At 43.0% G+C, this 16,153-nt stretch overlaps 1 protein-coding gene across 6 annotated transcripts in view; it reads right to left on the minus strand.

The window, feature by feature from the left end:
• LOC113171691 (receptor-type tyrosine-protein phosphatase F) overlaps positions 1-16,153 on the minus strand; it is a 147,584-nt gene that overhangs the window by 31,876 nt on the left and 99,555 nt on the right. For 3 of the 6 annotated variants that reach the window (XM_026374259.2, XM_026374258.2, XM_026374260.2), the window contains 8 exons: positions 15,548-15,741; positions 10,656-10,682; positions 7,416-7,533; positions 6,478-7,062; positions 5,661-5,761; positions 4,877-5,124; positions 3,490-3,568; positions 2,035-2,259 (listed from right to left, as the gene is read on the minus strand). In XM_026374259.2, coding sequence (XP_026230044.1) covers positions 2,035-2,259; positions 3,490-3,568; positions 4,877-5,124; positions 5,661-5,761; positions 6,478-7,062; positions 7,416-7,533; positions 10,656-10,682; positions 15,548-15,741 — 1,577 coding nt within the window. The remainder of the gene's footprint in view (positions 1-2,034; positions 2,260-3,489; positions 3,569-4,876; positions 5,125-5,660; positions 5,762-6,477; positions 7,063-7,415; positions 7,534-10,655; positions 10,683-15,547; positions 15,742-16,153) is intronic. The other 3 variants (XM_026374261.2, XM_026374263.2, XM_026374262.2) reach the window with 3 other exon arrangements.

The following is a 16,153-nucleotide window of genomic DNA, read 5'->3' on the forward strand; positions in this document are numbered from 1 at the left end:
CTCCAACCACTGCTGGCTGCTTGTGGCCATTGATATACGAAGGCTTATTAAACCCTGGCGGTCTTGTTTGATCTACGCTGGGGGAGCCTGGGTGGTGGTGAGGACGTGTAGTAAAGACACAAGTCATTTACTCCAGTGCTTGTTGTCTTATTCTCCTGGGTCTGGTGAAGATCCTGCTCGAGGCAGCTTCTGCCAAACGCTCGATCTCGCTGCACGCTTTACCTTCTGTACCCGTTTGTATTTGGTAATAAATGTTTGCAAGTGCTGCAATGAGGGTGACAAAAACAAACACTGCTGTGGTATCTGAGTTCCCCAAAGAGTGCGGTTAGGGGGTTTGTGTGGAAATCAACGACAACCCACCTCCGAATTCAGTATGTTTGTATATACAGTAAACAAGAAACCAGGTTACTGGGAGAAATAAAAAAATCAAGGCATTTCAACAATCTTCTTACTGTAAATGTTGTGGATATTTAATGCAGCAGGTCAGTCGCTGGATTTCTTTTCTATTCCGAACCTAATCTGTGATTCCTGAAGTGAATTTGTTTCACTTCAGCCTTTTTTTTTCCTGCTCGAGCATTTGGACTCATGGTTCAGTGAGAGGACATGTTCTGAAATAGGAAACTGACATTTTTTCCTTTTCTGTGAGCACACGGCTGTTTTGTTAGACCTATTTTTACAATGTCAGTTTTAATCAGACTTTGGCTACTTTCCCTTTTATTCTTGTCACAGAATACCTTCTCTGTCTAAATTCACCACAGTGGAAAAGCACTCGAGTTTACATGTTTGGTGGTGTAGCCTTATTAATAAAGTTTGTGTTAATCTTTTTACTTGATTTGTGGAAAACAGGTGACTTGTTTAGATGAAGTACAAGAAATTGGATTACTGTAGAAAGCCATCAATAACCAGGTTATTTGAATGGAGGTAAACAGATTCATACTGTAAGTGAAGCCTGATTAAGCTAAACGACTAAGTTTAAAGGTGGGATGATGCTACACGGTTTAAGGAGGGGGAGTACACAGAAAGAGACGGATCTTGAACACAATTTATCCAACATGGTGTGTCTGGCAGGTGCAGTGAGAGTGTTGTGAAGCGACATGGTTTAAGCATCTCCTTTGAAGTGTATCATGGCTGCCCACTATAGACTCTGTTGCACCTCCCTCCTCTTCTCAGAGTGAAGGAGTGGGGATTACTAGGGGAGGGGGAGGGCTTTAGGGACATTTAAAGTAGTATTTCAAGGGAATCAGGCCTGCTTTACAGACTCCCTAGGCCCTGTGACCAGGCCCTCGTCTCCCTCTTAACTCCAGCTGCACTAATCAATCTCCTCTGCTCTCTTCATGGTAGAGAAAGATGGAGAGAGGAAGAGAGACACAGAGAAGCAGAGAGCGAGTGAAAGAAAAAGAGCTGAGAGGGAAGAGAGAGAGAAGTGAAAGAAATAGGTGAAAAGTCTGGGATTTGGTTTCGGACATGGAGCACTCTCTCTCCGTGGCCAGGGCCCAGCTACTGAATATGCATGGCCCGGGTAGTAGAGGAGCCCAGAGCAATTGTAGACTCTCATTCTTCCTACAGTGAAGTTTACTCCAGACCATCCCATGGAGAGCTGGGTCTCTGTATTAGTGCCGTTTGTGGCTCCACTTAGAAAGCTAAGAGTCTTGTATACGCGTTCTAAAGAGATGTGCTGATCCCTGTTGGACGGCAAAAAATGTAAAGCCGGATCTCTGATGTCACTGTCGACTGATAAGCGAGTTATCAGGCCAGCCTGCTATGACTTTTAGAGGCAGCTGTGTTAAAGGGTAAGTGGCAGTAAAAATAATAACTGTTTGGCTTGGCACTGCCATTTTGCAAATATCTGAGAGGCAGCACGGTTAAAGTTTGGGGACAGGGTGATAAATACAGTAGGTTGTCTAAAAAAGGAAAAGGTGGCACATATAGAGCATGTGCCACCAGGCTCAGGTAAATTTAGTTTTAATATAGTACATCCAAATGGTTAATCACAAAATAGAAGTTTTAATTAATGTGCTTCTGTGTGTGTCTTACATAATTAGCAGTGCTGTCTGTCCCTTCATTTCGGAGAACAGCCAGAACGAAGCACAGATACTCCTGCTGACTGGTCAGGGGCTTGTTGTAGAAACCGTTGTATCTCTTCTCGTCACCCAGGGTGAAGCTTCTCGGAAGTGACGCCAACCTGGCAGCTATGTAAGACTTGGAAGAATCCAGATGACGTTTGCGCCTCAAGACAGGGCCTTCACTTGACTTGAGCAACTGTGGAAAACAAGAGGGGCAAAGGTTAAAGTCAAGTTTGGTAACAAAAGCAGGAGACTCACCCCTGATCTCTTTTAAGAGGAGGATAAAAAACACATTTCTTGTAAGGAAAGACTAAATTTACTTCATCTAATGGTAACACGGAGGTCAATGACTTTAGACTTTAGAGCAAATAAAACCTGTTTGTGTGAGAAAAAAAGTGCAATAAGGGAAATAAATGCCCAAACCTCCATAAACTCAAAAAACAGACCCTATGCTTTCAAACTATTACGTGTGTCCAGGTCCAGTTCTTACCATGCCTCTAAATAAGAGATAATGATTCCACACAGCTAAAATGCCCTTTGCCCATTTATATAACTTTGCAAACAATGCTGCTGAGCTACGAAGTGAGCAATTAGCGCTTGCTCCAGCACACAATCTCAGCACGACTGCCAACCTGGTTAATAAATGAGCAGGAGCATACAGCACTGCGGCATTGTGTTTTTAGCAGCATTTAGTTTTTTTGTCAGTGACGTCTCATGTGTTCTTCCAGATGTAGCTTTATTAAATCATTATGTCGGAGGGAGGAGACAATGGCCTGCTCAGTGTTTAATGAGTCAGGGAGTCCCATCTCTCTTTCCCACTATTGGTCTCTGTTATTTCTACAGGGATCGTGAACAATGGCAATCCAAACCAGCGAGCCTTGCAGTTTACTTAAAAATGATGCTATTAATATTTAGGCATGTCATTTGGTTTAAATTCCCACATAGACAAGAGAGACCTTTATTCAATACATTATTAGAACAGTCATAAATCTTTATACTCATCTGAATACCTTCTGTAAAACCATGTTTCGCGTTCCCAAACCTTGATTATATAAACTATAAAAACAGAAACATATGGAGGTGGAACAGTTAAACGCTGTTTGAAAGTCATAAACATAATTTTTTACATTTTAACATCAATATCATAGTTATACTGTGTAAGATTAAGCTCATTCTCAGCACAATCACAGTTGAATTAAACAGATGGGTACTGTCTGCAGACCAGGCGTCCAATCGGGAGACTCCCCACATGCCCGAGTGACTCATTGTTTAGAATCTCTGTGCCCTGTCATCCTCCCCTCCCCTGGCCCAGGAGGGTAGAGCTAATTAGCAACAACCAGTAACTTCCCACCCAGTTGGAACAGGTGATGCTATGTGCGAACCCTGACCTGGCGCATTAGCCATCCAAACACCGGCTGGCACTCACCTCATCCAAGTCCATTTCGTCTGGATTCTTCCACCGGCGTGTTGATGGGGACACAGGCACCACCACGATGTAGTACCACCTGCCAAGAAAAATTATGCGTGTGTTATGACAGACTGACTGAACTCACTTATGCGCTGTGATCAAAGTGGACCAAGCGCGTTTATAAAGCAGTAACAACATTTAGAAAAACATATGTTCGCTGTGAGGTTTGCTGGGCAGAATTTAAAGATGTAATGCTGCAAAGACAGATCCAAGCAAGGTCGAACACCAGCAGATTGGCACTGCATTCTCCACTTAATGGCTAATCACCAAGAACATCTGCCATGTAGACTGGAAAAACACTATCCCAGTGAGAGGAGCCTTCAGCTAATAGAGATCCCTATAGGACTTCTTAGGTTAATAGGACCCAGTATGTGACTACCCGGGTGTGTGTTCTTTTACTGCTATCATTATAGAGACCAAAAATAGAAGGACACTAGAAAGGCATTTAAGAGTTTAGGGTCAAACTAAGGAGTTCGGTAATGAATGGAGGAGTACGCTTGTGAGTACACAATGTACAAACATCTGTGTCTGTGATTATTTATGGGCTGGCTCTCTCATGTCTCGTGTTCTCCTCCAGTTTGTCGTCTCCTAACTCAAAGTTTTCCCCACTGCAGCATTCGACGACTTGTAAAATCAGCTGCTGCTGACTGTAAAAGCAGCTGCTTCTCTCCAGGCTTCAACTCCGTGATTCCACAGTCAGTGAAGTCTGGGAGTCGGAGATGACATGTATAACAAGACGCCTCACCCCTTTCTCTCTCTCTCACACACACACACACATCACTCTACCATCCTCAATCACCTGTGCTCTTTGGCTGTCAATCAGTGCTGGAGCTTGGCCAGACCTGACAGCTCTGTAATTTTTTTACCAATCAAGCCTATGCACTCCCTCTACTAAGATGTGTCTTAATGTGTGTGTGTGTATTGATGGAAAGGTTTTACTTGTCAGGGTAAGGAACAATTCTGCTCTTAACAATTTGATTCAAAAGATAACACAGCTTGCCCCGATGTTAAAAGTCTGGATTATCATCAGCTTCTGTGTCATAAAGTTGGCTAAGACCAAAAGCTGTAATTTGAAGTTTCAGAATACGTTTAGTATCAATCAGATATAAATGGGCCACTTGTGCTGCTGCATGCTGTTTCCATTTGAACAGTCAGTGTTCTTTGGTAACATCTCAACAGCTGAGCCCAATAAGGTCAAAAAATTTAAATGTACAAATTCCTGTGCTTTTTTTTTGTCTTCCTTTCTTTATAGAAATAATTTTTGTGGAGTTGCAAATGTACTTTTTACAAACTGTCAACAACTTATTGACTCAGTGAATTAAGCATTTTTCTCACGTGCACTGACCTGACACGTGTGCTCGTCTGGACGTTGGGCAGTTCAATGGTCATCTTGTCACCCTGAGCCTGATGGGTGCTGGGCTTGGTCTTGATCAGGTCAGGGGCAGTGCGGATGGACACCTGCTGCTGCAGACCTCCAGCAATGTTGCCCCTGCTTGTCAGCACAAAAGAGTATTCTGTGTCTGGCTGCAGCTGCGTGATCAGCTTTCTCTTCAGGTTTCCCTCCACTTCCACACTTTGCTGGTTGTACAGGATCTGTAAGCACACATGGGAGAAGTGAGGTTTGGGGTTATGGTGCTATGCATACACAGCATGGGAAGAATATGATTTTTACAAATGCACTGTTCTTTGCAGTACTCAATCGTGTCTCTCTCTCACACACACACACACACACACACACAAGCGGTTTGGTCCTAGGAGAGGTGCCCGTCTGATCTGACAGATCATTTCATGTGTTTCAGTGTCACACACATCCAATAGTTCTTACACTTCAAATTGTCTTTGCTCCATTATGATGAGGTGACAGATTATTACACCTGATAAATGAGTATGAAACTGGTTTTTCATATTTTTATCAAGAATAAAGTCACCATATCACACCCTGGTAAAAGTTCTAATAGTGTGATGTGATCCAATTATGTTATGTTACAATATGTGCCAATATATGCACAGTACAAGTTTTATGTTGTGTTTAGGAAATAATGGCTGTGAATTATCATCACACACTTTATGTCTATGCAAATTTTGTTACAGGCAAAATTATTTGCATCTATAAGTTGATGGGGACTCACCTTAAAAGGTACTTGGGATTTGTAGTTTGGTGGCAAATCCCAGGTGAGGAGGACAGATGTTTTCATGACAGCTTTAACACCAAAGTTTAGGGTGGGAAAGTCTAAAGAAGGAAAATGCTTCAATTAATATCTAAAGTAAGACATCTTGTACACCGTGAAATGTAATCTCTGTGAGTAATTCTATTTGCCACCGCTGTACAGTAAGCAACCTCCCTCAGTAAACAATGTGAACATATTCTGCTGTGATACCTTCTGACCAAATTTGACAAGCTACTAGGGGGGTGGGGCGTTCAAAGAACACCAACAATCTCATTCACGCTTGGTTACAGATCACACAGAGAAGAAGAATAGCCTTCATCTCCTTAGGCCTGTCCTATTTATTACACTGCGCTCAAAACTAGACATATGCAACAGGCCGAGAGCTTGTTGATTACCAAGAACTGTATACTGCAGTGGGAGTGGGACCATGTGTCTTAAAATAGCCATCTGGCATAACTGATTATAAATAAGAAATATTACATTTATGAGATTATAAAATGCATTAGGAGGTAAACGTTGGGTACGCTTTAGATGTGTGTGTGTAATGGGAGGGAGGATGAAGAGGCATGATAATGTGACTGTAGCGTGTAATGAGATTAGTTTTCTATAAATCAATAAAACTCAGTGCTGTACAGTTCTGAGTGGTAGATGAGTAAGACTTGGCACTGATGAAGGCAGAAAAAGAACCAGTTATAGAGCCTAAAAGTACAATTCTGATTTTATTTTTTCAAATCAAACTGCTCTGCTAAGTTTGTTAGATGTCAGCAACGTGTCCTACCAGTTGTCCTACCATTCGACATGGTCCTGCTCTGAATGCTGGGGCTGAGGGGTCCACCACCCTTACTGGTAAATGCCTGCACCCGGATGTCATAGGTGGTGTCAGGATTAAGGCCTTGGATTGTCATGTGTGTGTCTGTTGTACGGTTGGTGCTGTTCTGCTGACTGTTGATGTCTCTGTACACCACCGTGTAGTATGTGATTTTGCCATTCCTTTCTGCCAGCAGCGGAGGCTCCCAGGTCAGCTGGGTGCTGGACTGGGTCAGTCCTGTTACTTGCAAGTTCAACGGAAAGCCAGAGGGCACGTCTTCCGGGGTGCTGATCTCCTTTACATAGGCCTCGCCAATGCCTGCACGATTACGGGCGCTGAGACGGAAGACATAGGTGGCACCTTTATGTAGCCCAGTGACAGTGTAGTGGTCGTCGGTCTTCCTCAGCTCGCGTGAGGTGAACGTTTCCTCGTCAGTGCGTTTATACTGCAGCTGGTAGCCCATCAGCTCACCCACCATGTCCTTAGGCGGCTGCCACTGGATCAGTGCTGTGTTTCCCATAGTGGTGCTGATCATCATAGTGGGCTTGCCTGGCACTAAAAACAAAAGTGAAGTTGACAGAAAATTTATAAAAATATGCATGAAATATTTTAGGCTACTCTTATATTTAAACAAATAAATAGTTTACCACTTATTCAATCACTATCTACCTACTTTTCTATGCTAGAGTTAAAGGTACCGCAGCTCGTAATGATAACCTCTCTGGGCTGTGAAGTTAACATACATTTCAGATCTCACTGAAGTAACATTCAAGTCATGTAATCTTCTAATCCTAATACTCTCAGGAAAGAGAGAGGTTATCAGCTTTTAAGATACCACAGGATTCCCTGTAAGCAGATAGCACGTATCATATGTTTTACATGATAACCTTGATAAAACTGACTCTGACCTGCTCCTGTTGTGGTGATGACTTTAGCCTTGCTACGAGCTCCATCTCCCTTGGTGGTGTATGCTGCTACAGTAACAGAATAGGTGGTTTCAGACTGCAATCCACCAATGACGGCCTCCTGCAGAACGAAAAAATCTCAAGGTCAGAGGTTAAAAGGAATCAATGAGCCTGAGCGAGACCGCCTCAGTGGCAAAGAAAACAGAACAACAAAACACAAACCCTTTTCACACAAGCCTGCTATCCCCTGACAAAACACACAGCCCCAAAAGAAACCACAATAAGATTAAACCCCCTTTGTCTTCCTTTTTTTTGTGTATACGCTGTTGATCAGTTTGCCTATAACAGGAAACAAAACATTTCAAGAATTTAACAGAAAAGTTTTAAAGACATAAAAAAGGAGCAGGAACTTTTCTTAGTCAAGAAAAACTCCTGCGTCCAATTGTAAGGCACACGCTGAACCCATTAACCAACAAACCATCCAAATGAACCAGAACATCACCAGTGTGTCAGTGTTCATGTCTGCTGCATCGATAAACACGAGATAAGATCCATGAGCTGTGGATCAGCAGTGAAAGGTGCACTAAACGGCACATTTCTGACTGTGGAACATGTTGCCAAAACTCCTTAAAGTAAATGTAAGAAGGTACATATTTATTTTTGAATACTTAAGTTACGAGTGCTGGTATTCAGCATCCACAGAATTGTGAGACGGGTTGAATGATCGAACAGTCTACACAAAAACACAGACACACTGAGGTGGATGAACAAATCGGTTACTCAACAGTCAGACAGAAAAACAGCAAACAACTGGGGTAACACACTGTTATTGGTAACCTGCTGCAGTGCTGGCACTCACTTCACCAGACTGCATCAGTCTGAATAAAAACACACCCACACACACTGGAATTAAATACTGTGAGCTTGAACAAAGCCCATGTGTAAACAGAAATACACACACATACCTGAATGATGCACATACTCACTGTTGTGTTATATATATTAACACACACTTAGGAATTCATGCACACACAGACACACACACCATAACACATGCGTACACGCAAACGGACATGAGCACACGCTCGATACAAAGAACAAATGAATGCCTGTGGCTTGAGCACACACGCTGGAGTTGTCTGTTTCTGACTGGGGCCACTGAAAGGACGTATCCACTGATGCCTAGAGGCCTTCCTGCCAGAACGGCTTGAAAACTTCTTAAACTCTTGGAATATTATACAGCTTTGCCCTAATGCTGTTTCTCTAACTAATGACGTTTTAATTTCCGAACCATAGAAGAACATTTAACGGCCTATATAAGCCAGCTCTGTTTGACAATGCTTTTTACTGTTCCTCTCTTTAAGGGACATTTGGTGCTCCCATGCTAGCCTTTAAGAGAGACAGGGAAGAAAATGCTAAATTACTGTATCATAAAACCATTTTAACTTTATGGAGGAAGTCTCATTACTTTAATCATACAAAATGGCTCTAACAGGCTCAGCGGCAGCACAGATCTTTTTTTCCCCTATTCTGGCAAGGTCGAATCGGGTCTAGTAACACTTTTGAAACTCAGCAGAAAATAGAAAAAGCAAAGCTTCAAAGTTTCCTTCAGAGCAAATGCTTAGAGCAGCACCAAAGGGCATTATAGAGATTATCAAGTTGACTAGTTATAGAAATGGATTCTTCTCTACAAGCCTCTCTACACCACTATCCGCACTAGGTTAGAAAACGCCAGGGGAAAAATGGGCAGCATTGTTAAAACAAATAGATTTACTTCAAATTTTTTTTTATATTTTTTGTTTAAGCCTTGTGAGGTGAATTTACTGTTTGTAATATTGTTCTGTATAAATAAATTAGATTTTATATTCCCTCTAAGGCTGATTTGCATTAAAAATGTCAAAGTATCGTGAAAAATATCTGGTATCTGAAACATTTGCAATCGATTGCTAAGAAACTCTACTCTGTGAGAACAAGCCACAGGTCTATAAAACACGTTTTGGCTGTTGACATCTGTCTGTAGCTGATCACACTACAATAGTTACCTGGCACACTGAATTCTATTGCCTAAATATTTCTGCTGTGAACAGATGTCTTCCTCTGGACAGCATGTAGCTCTGAGTCTGTCAGGTGTTAATCAACACATTAAGAGGAGAGGGAGAGGAGGCAAGTCTGACTCATGCCATGTGGGTGTAGCTGGAGGAATCTGGCCATATGTGCTGTGGAACCAGATTTCTTTTTAACTGACTGTTATCACATTTTAAAAAATGAACTGCACACATCCTGCTGGCTCCGTTATGAAGAAAGTGAAAACATCCAGTGTTGATATATAAACAGAGACCTAGAAGAAAAACAGCTCAGCATCCAACCACCTTTGTAGGTGGTCACTGGTTTCAATATTTCATCTTTTCAGTCAGAAAGGAAACAAATACCTCAGATTGTTCAAATTAATGATTTGATTCGGTTTCTTAAAGCTATAAACCCTTGTTTGAAAACACTGTTTGTTATTCTGGCAGGTTTCTATTGAATTTCTGACTAGGAACAGTAAGTAGCCATGCATTTATGCTAGTGTAATATGACATCTAGGAGGTAATAAGCCATAACAAAGGTCTACGTGACAGCCATGGAACAGTGAGCTGCCATCCAGGCAAATGAAAAGAACATGAAAGGCTGGTGGCAATCTTAGAGATGTGTGGAGCTGATAAAACACCCAGCTCCTCCCCTCAGATAGACATGTCATCTGGCACAGTAGGGGAGACAGCAGGTTATGCGAGCCTGATTAATGTCAGCATCACACTGGGATAGTGACACATAGCCTTTGACTGCACTGTACACTCAGTGTTGATGGGGAGAGAGCAAGCGCTGCATGCTCTCTGCAGTAAGTGCCTCAGATCTGAGTAAATACCCAGCTGTTATGAGTTTGTCTTATGGTAAAATTTTGAAATATTAAACTCGGTGGAAATAATCCTCGCGCTTTGTGGCTACTCTTAAGAGAACATCACGCACACATATCAACATAAAAACCAGGAACCATTAGGGTACGCATTTCTCGCTGTGGTTATGATGGGGTTATGATCTTTCATGTGGAGTCATACAGAGTGTATAACAGGCATGGCTTGCACAGAAAAAAAAAACACACACACAACTCAAAACCCAAACACACAAGCACACACAACACCCCTTAACTGCAGAGGGGAGAAGAGCCTGCCCTGCAAGACAACCCAGCAGCACACAGGGGTTACTCACATGCTCGGTGGACTCCTCAATATTCCACTGATGGGAGAGAAGACACAGGACATAGGGCGGGGAGAGAAATGAGTCACAACACAACAGGCAAGGAAAAAAAGCTCTTCACTTTTTTTCTCTCAAAGACAGATGAATGTAAGTGTCAACAGAGTCACGCAGGAGAAAGAAAAGAGAGCGAGTGTGATGGAGGAGAAGGAGGAAAAAGAAGAAATCAAGTTGAGTGACATAAAACAAATTGTGAAACTGAGCTGAGCAATGGTTGTGAAATTCATTATTGTTTACGATGCACTGCCTTGTTTCTCATTTGCGTATGAATCCAATGAAAACCTCTCTCTTCCTTAATCACACCTCAATTCAGTATGATAACTATCTCTCTGTGGACCCAATGCAGAACCTCTGAAGCGTTTACTCCTTCTGTAAAGAAACAGAGGGAGGGACTTCATTCATTAGATTTCAATATGTTTTCAAAATGTTATCCTTGCTCACTGTGCTCGGCCAAATGATTCCTGGGGGAAGAGAAAGCCCATTTTGTGCCGCAGGGCTCCGTCAGAGCAGAGCATGAAATCCTATTACCAGTGAGGCTATGCTAGCCCTGTGACATCAAACCCAATCGATGCGGAACGCAACTGCTGACGTTTACCAGCAACTCGCCTCCACAGTTCAGCTACTGCAGAGGAGTTCACTGATGGATGGCCCGGCTGACAAGGGGCAGCAGAGATAACATTGGTAACCCTGATAATCGACAAAGTGGAGAACAGAGAAGGGAGTGAGGGGTTAGGTGAGGGATAAGGAATGACGGACTGATGATGGAAAAGGTTTGTTTTGGATCACTAGGGTGCATAGCAATTGTAACAGGTGGCCTCAGACAGAGCTGCCTGGTGTCCGTTTAATGCAATGAAGGTGAATAGCACTTTGTTAATTTTGTCCATAGCATGAAAAAAATAATCAGCAGCATGTTTTATCAGTTTTTGAAGCTGAAGTTAGCTACAGTACATCAGCTACAGCGCAGAGCTGACAATTTACTATAAAGGCCTAAGATGAAGGCATTAGCACATGGTGCATTATAATATGTCAATGATTACCACCTATTGTAAGAACATTTAGTTCAATGTTTATTTTTGAAAATGATTGAGGAATCAGTCAAACACTAATTCTATGTTTACACTGACTTTTCTCTTTCTTATTAACAACAAATAATGAGGTTCAGGTTATCACGACATCTCATTTTTACAATTACGTGTAATGGCTCCTTAGAACATGAAATCTGGGATGCCTGTCTGCTTGCTCACATCTTTCCCTCAGTGCCTGTCTCCAGACGTATTTTCACACACCGCTGATTCATCGCACACTGGAGAGACAGCGTTCATCATCCTCCATTGACTGTTGGCATATTAAAAGACAAAAGATCACATTTTTCTGCCCTTCTCCCTGTGGATGGAGCTGACGCATCAGCCGGGCCTCTGAACAGTCCCGGTTGCGACCGGTCGAGACACACGGTGCATCAGAAACTGCTGCCTCATGCTTCCCTGATGTAGTGGGGCACTAAAGAGTACTATTTAAGAACAGCTGCTACTTAACTCCATGAATAACAGTTTGCAACGTGCCTAATTGCTTAATTTGTTTACCGCCGACTCCACTCACTATTTCAACAGAGCAGTGAACACATTAAGGTTCACAAGAGTTCCTATCTCATCTTGGGCTTAATCCCTCTCTATCACAACTGCTTTTGCTTTCTGCTTAAATCCATGGGAGAATTATAAATTATCCCCCATTTATATTTCGAATGCCAACGCAAGCTGAAAACACATCATTGCTGATAAGCGTCGTTTGTGGAAACGAAGCGATATAATTTTCAGGCGGGTGAAGGCAAATGTGATGACATGGGTTGAGATGTGTGGCTATAAAAATGGGAACGAGGAGGGAACGAGTGATGTGGAAGAGAAGGAGCTGTCATGATTGATGGAGTGAAGCGGGCTGAGGTGCTTCTTTTCTCTTTTTTTCGATTCCCATTCAACTCCAATCTGAGGCAGTGAAGACTGTAGAGGCACTGAAGCATTAACACACACACACACACACACACACACACAGACCACAATAATGCATGAGCGGTCAAACTAAATGAACATGAAGAAGTAGTGCTGAATAAAGGTAAACGTGAGCAGAAAATGTATAGAAGCAGAGATAGTGGCTAATGGCGCTACCAAAAAATATACAGACGTAAGCCTAGAGGTTGCTGCGAGTTCACAGTGATGAGGCGGGTTATGTGGAGTGGAGTTGCCCACTCAGGTTCAGACCACTTTCCTGATAGAAATATGGCTGGAAAGGGGTCGATAACATCACACTGTTAGCTTGGCCTCTGGTTTAAATTTAGCAGGGAAATGAGGGCGCTGTGTGGGCTCCTGCTTGAAAAGAAAAGAGGCGCTTAAACCACCCACGCACAGACAAGCTCTCCCAGCACTCCTCCCAGCATTTCAGCTAACCCTGAGAGAGGGTGAAGAGGAGAGAAGGAGCCAGAAACAGAGAGACAAAAGGAAGGGGAGAGGTGATAGCGATTTTCAAAGGATCTGCAATCCAATCAGTTGGCTTAGATTTGTGATTGAAGTGCAAGGTGAGGTTGTGGTTTGCTGTGAAGGCCCAGGGGATTCGGGATTTTTCTTTTCCTCCTGGCGGGCTTACTGTGCATCCAATGCAGGTGAAAGGGTGTATATGGAACTGATTTCACACACATTAGGCAAATTCTTGAGAGAAACACTTTGGGATGTGCCAAGATAGAAGAAAATTGTTTTTCTCATTTTATTCATCATCAATTACAGGTGTGTGTTTGAGGGATTTGCATGAGCCTAGGATGAGTCATGAACTCTTCTCAGCCAGCTGGAACGCCTACTACAAGGTTGATGTAAACAGTGTGCATGTTTGCTCATGTTATCGACGTTGTTTTTTTTCCACTTGTTGTTGGGGTGCGTGAATGGAAAAATGTGTGCGACAAAAGGAGGGATTGTTCTAAAACCAGTTAGGCGAACGTGCATGAGGGAACGTCGGCTGACTGTGTGGTCTTTAATGATGTCTGGGCAGGTTCTTGCAGGTTGGCTAGTCAGTGCTGTCTCATAGAAAACAATCTGTTGAGATGACTCAATCAAGGGTAACCGACCTGCACGCAAGCCTCTGGTAATTACTCAACTGGCTCCTCAGGCAAGAAGAGTGCAAAAGGAGGCCACGGGAGAAAGGGAATGGCGTTGGAGAGAAGGAAAAACAGGAGGGAGGGAAAATTTAGGTTTCTGGCAGGGAGGGGACGGCGAATTTAAGAGGTGTCCTGGACACCAAACTGGAACATGAGAGCTATGGTGTGCGCCAAATTGCAGTGTGTCTTTGTGTTTATTGTGTGAACCTGGCACGAATGGGACGTGGCTGGGAGTATTGTATGTGGGGACATTTTCAGTTCAGTATTCATAAAGCAAAAACAAAGTCATGCTGAACATGTCGACACGAAGGAAAACACTTCCAAGAAGACAGGCAGCCACCATGTTTTTCCCTTCTTCAAGCCCAAACGATGCTGTCCAAGCTGTCAAGCACTCCAGTACGGAGTCAGATAACAACGAAGAGTCAGTAACAGCTGCCAGAAACGAACGCTGTAAAACAAAGGTGCTGGGCTGTATTTGGGAGTTGAAGACAGACTGTTGCTACAGCCACATGTTGGCACAGCCAGATTATATTGTATCAGCCTCTGTTATTGAGTTATTCAGATTTGTCAGGACACAATTAATTTAATGTTAATTTTATGCTCAGAAATCATAGAATCATATGTATGAAGGGCTTCTTGGCTGCGTCTACAACCACATGCATATGCATTTATCACTGAATGTCCTGTTACACAATTTAGCTCCATCACTTGGGATATACCACATTTGATAATTCATACCAAGGTGACTTTGACAGTGCTTTTTCTGCTATAATGATAAGACTTAAGACAGCAGGGTGTTTGCCAAAGCAAATGAGGGTTAATAGCTCCACTCAAGGGCACAGCAGTGTGCACAGCCTGGGAACTGAACCAGCAACCTGCTGGTCTCCCTAAATGCTGCTGCTGAGCATTCATCAGCAAACATCGCTCAGAGACACATACTAAGCTGTTCAGATTTTCTGTGGTGTTCCTCCGGCCAGGCAGCGTTTACTTGTTCAAATTAGTTTTTTTTTGTTAGAGGCCATCGAGGGTGTGAGCAAAAGAGTGTTCGCGCAAATGTTTCTCCCGGCAAACAATCCTAAGAAGGCCTTTTAAGCTGGTCTCTCCTCTCCCAGAGAAGGAAAAAGTAGGAGTGGGGTGTTTGGTGTTAAGATATTCATGAATCTCTGAATCCCTCTTAAGGATTACAATCTCTCATCCATCTCACGGTGTCGCACAGCTTTGGGCAATTCAGAGCAGCCTGCATTAATGTGTAAAGTGTGGTGTCGAGAAAATAACTCTAATTTATAAACATAGTAACAAGGCAGTGCATATGTGTTACTGCTAAAACTACAAAGAGAGGTGCATCGATTCCACTAAGCCCCATCCTGATGTAACACATATAAAATATTTAATAGCTATTACTGTAGAATTAGAATGGATCCTGTTTCAACAGCTAATCCAAAGCTGTGGGAGCAGGGTACCAATTTATAGCCAAATGTCACATGTGAAGAAAGATGGAAAAATGGGTGGGGGGTGGTGTAGGTACTCCAGTCGACAGAAAGAAAAATTCCATGTGTGTCACTCGGCATGGGGGAAATGAAGTGTGAACTGAGAGTAAGGAAGGGAATAGGGGAGCGGTGGAGAATGAAAATAATGGGAAATGAACATAAGCCAGCTATAGACAGTGGAAGAGAGACAGAGAAAGATGGGACAAGAGTAAGATATCATCCAGTACCTGTGCCTCTGGCAAAGCAACATCCATGATGTTAGGCTGGCCTCGAGGTTCGCCGTTTTCAAGTCGGGAGAAGATGACTTGGTACCCTCGAATTTGGCCGTGCTGCTTCCCCTGCAGCGGCGGCTTCCAGGTGACCCGGATGGCTGTGGAGTTTACGGCCTCGACCTCCAGTTTCCTTGGGGGTGCTCCTGGCACTAAAAACCAGAAAACAGGGGCAGAGAGGGAGTGAAGGCACAATGCAAGTAAGACAGAAAGAGGGAGGGAGACAGTGAAAGAGGACGCAGCAAGGAAACAGTCAAAATATGCTGAACGAGTGATTTTCCTCAGTTCACTGTGTTTTGTGATGAGAAGCCAGAAACTATCAAAATAATGACTCCTGAGTTTTTACAGACTTGGGAGCTCTGTAGAACAAAATGATACTAGAATTGGCAATGAATCAAATGATCTCTACTCAGTTCAGACCACTATGTCCCCAAAACACCCGCTGCAGGACAGCATGTGTCTATAATGTCTGTAATGCCCTTAATTCCAGTATGAAATTAGCTGTGTTGCAGCAAACTTCAAACACATTAATTATAGACGGCACTCTCTTAGGAGCAGCCACTC

Source organism: Anabas testudineus, chromosome 17 (genome assembly GCF_900324465.2).
Source record: "Anabas testudineus chromosome 17, fAnaTes1.2, whole genome shotgun sequence".
Classification (NCBI taxonomy): domain Eukaryota; kingdom Metazoa; phylum Chordata; class Actinopteri; order Anabantiformes; family Anabantidae; genus Anabas; species Anabas testudineus.